General features: G+C 50.7%; 1 protein-coding gene across 1 annotated transcript; it reads right to left on the minus strand.

The window, feature by feature from the left end:
* Nucleotides 1–354: 354 nt before the first annotated feature.
* LOC147603340 (fucosyltransferase 2-like) lies at nucleotides 355–2,004 on the minus strand. Its single transcript, XM_086796945.1, has one exon. It carries the CDS (start codon nucleotides 2,002–2,004, stop codon nucleotides 355–357), a length of 1,650 nt encoding a protein of 549 aa, XP_086653071.1.
* Between the last annotated feature and the right edge of the window lie 398 nt (nucleotides 2,005–2,402).

Raw genomic sequence — 2,402 nt, forward strand, 5'->3', positions numbered from 1 at the left:
AAGAGTATGCATATTGATCCACAAGAAGTTTGTACCGTATTGATATTGATTTTGATGTAACATTAACACAAATGTGTATGATCTAGAGGAACTATTGATTATTGATTTTGATCCAACATTGGCAAGAGGTGTGTCATGTAATGACTTTCAAAATGCAAATTCCAACCATAGCTTTTAGTTAACAAGCCTCACGTCAAAATCCTAGGTTGTAAGCAAAAAAGAAGGGTGGTTTTAAACAAGCGTTTTCGCGAATACTTTCATCATCAAACTTTAAAGAGGGGCATCATCAAACTTTAAAGAGGGATTAGTTTGAGACGGACTTCAAAATAATTTAAGGCGACCTATAAATGGACATCAATCCACGAGCTGAATACCCCGAGGTTCGTCTAGACAGGGCTTGAGATGGCGCTTGACCCAGCCTTCCATGGAAGAGTGACTCTGGTTGGTTTGGTTAGAAGCTGCACGTGTATCATGCAGGAAGGGAAAGTGATTGCAGGGATCGGGGCTCTGCCCAAGAGAGCAAACTGGGGAAGAAGGATAAGCATTCTGTAGACCTTGCCGCATTTGGTCGCCTCTCACATGAAGGATCCACGAGGGCCTCCCTCTCAGGCCTCGCGCCACATAGCCGAACGTGGACCAGCTGCTGGTGGCCAGCTCCTCGCACATGCTCAGCACCCACATCTCCACAAAAGCCTTAAGAGCCTGCGCCCATGAATGCTGCTCTTGCTCCTCCTGGCTGAGCGTGTGAACGCCCACTACAACAGCCTCAGCATGCTCTAGTTCCGGTCTATAGCGCAGGAAACTCTCCTTCATCTCCTCGTAGTAGCCCGCGTGCAGAGAAGCCACCATCATGGCCACCCTTCTTCTCTTTGCTAGGGGCAGAGGTTTAGGCGCTAATAACTTCCTGCTGTTAATGAGGGTTAGTTCATGCGTGGAGTTTATTGCGCCGACCTTTGGTAGAATTGTAATGTTGGTGGTGAGGCACTCCATGATGCGGTCGTGCGCGGCTCTGCTGAAAGCCCTGCCGGCCTGCACGAAATGCTGCCGCACTTGCACGCCTACGGTGGTTTCTGAGCCGGAGAGATAAGCCCAGTAGGCGTTAAGGACCCTTTCCCAAGCTACGTTTCTGGGAAGTAGGATGCGCCTTGCGAGTTGGCTGAAGACAAGGGATACATCTGCAGGGAAAAGCGCCACCAGGCGCGGCCAGAAGGTGGGCGTGGAGTAGAGGCGCGGAACCAGGTACTGATTGCTGCTCCAGGCGATCCACGGGACCAACCGCAAGCGCTCCTGAACGCTCACGTCCCAGAACATTTGGTCCTGGGCGCTCTGATCATGCTGCAACTGCAGGTGCACTGCGCTCAGCTTGCTGCGCTCCATCGCCACGCCCACACTTGCGGCCCCCTCCAGATGCTCATAAGGGAACCCTTCGGGCACCAGCCAAGAAGACTTCGAGAAGGGTTCGCAGAGGAGCTTGCACAGATGGCCCCTCGCATCCACCAGCAGCACACGATCTGTTAGCACAGCGTACAGGAACGCGGAAACCACTGCCATAATCCGGTTGCCTAGACCTGCAGGTCCTTCAATGTATATCAAATACTTGCACGACAGCAGTGATGAGCTCTCACGCAGGATATCTACTGATGTGAAGTTCAATGCAGCATCGCCATCTCTCGTCAAGCAGTCCGCATGCAGTCGGTCATACGCCGCTAATGCGGCTGACAAGGAAGCGGACGGCGCAGGGAGAGCCGGCAAATACAGACGGTGCTCCGCTCGACTCAGACACGTGAGATCTTCCTCTTCATGTGCAAGGTGATCATCGGCATTATTGCGGGAGGGTAACAAGGTGGACAGGAGGATTTTGCCGCTAGCCGGCCAGTGGCAGCCGCCCGCTGATGATAACCACGAGTCTTGGCACCAGTAACCTTGCAAAGGCAAAAGAGTGAGTGCCGTAGCCGTCATTAGCAGCAGCAAACTTCCGAATATGATTGCCCGTCTGCTCTTCATATTTTGGAGGTTAGAGGGCAGAGAGCTTCAAGAAGTTAGTAAGCGCCCCTCAACCAAGAAGCTCATAATTGGGTAACTTGCCCCCCTTATTTAGCCTTCCATATGTGCATTCGAAAAAGTTAGATGAGATGGTAAAGTTGACACTTCTTCTTTTGTGTGGACCAATAAAATATATATTATAAAAAGAAAGGAAAAACTTTACATTACATACTCCCACAGTCCGGTGATGGTGCTCTGTACCATAGAGGCTATACAGACCACCTTAGAAAGGGCTTTCAAAAAGAAGAGAGTGAAGGCAGATTGAGGGGTGTAGTCCCTGTGGATAATAGTGATGCCATCCACAGAAAGTCGACCAAGATAGTGCGCTAATGCACCATCATGTCCATGGACCTTGGTCT

The sequence above is a fragment of the Cibotium barometz genome, chromosome 64 (genome assembly GCF_041138505.1).
Source record: "Cibotium barometz isolate CiBa-2024 chromosome 64, ASM4113850v1, whole genome shotgun sequence".
Classification (NCBI taxonomy): Eukaryota; Viridiplantae; Streptophyta; class Polypodiopsida; order Cyatheales; family Cibotiaceae; genus Cibotium; species Cibotium barometz.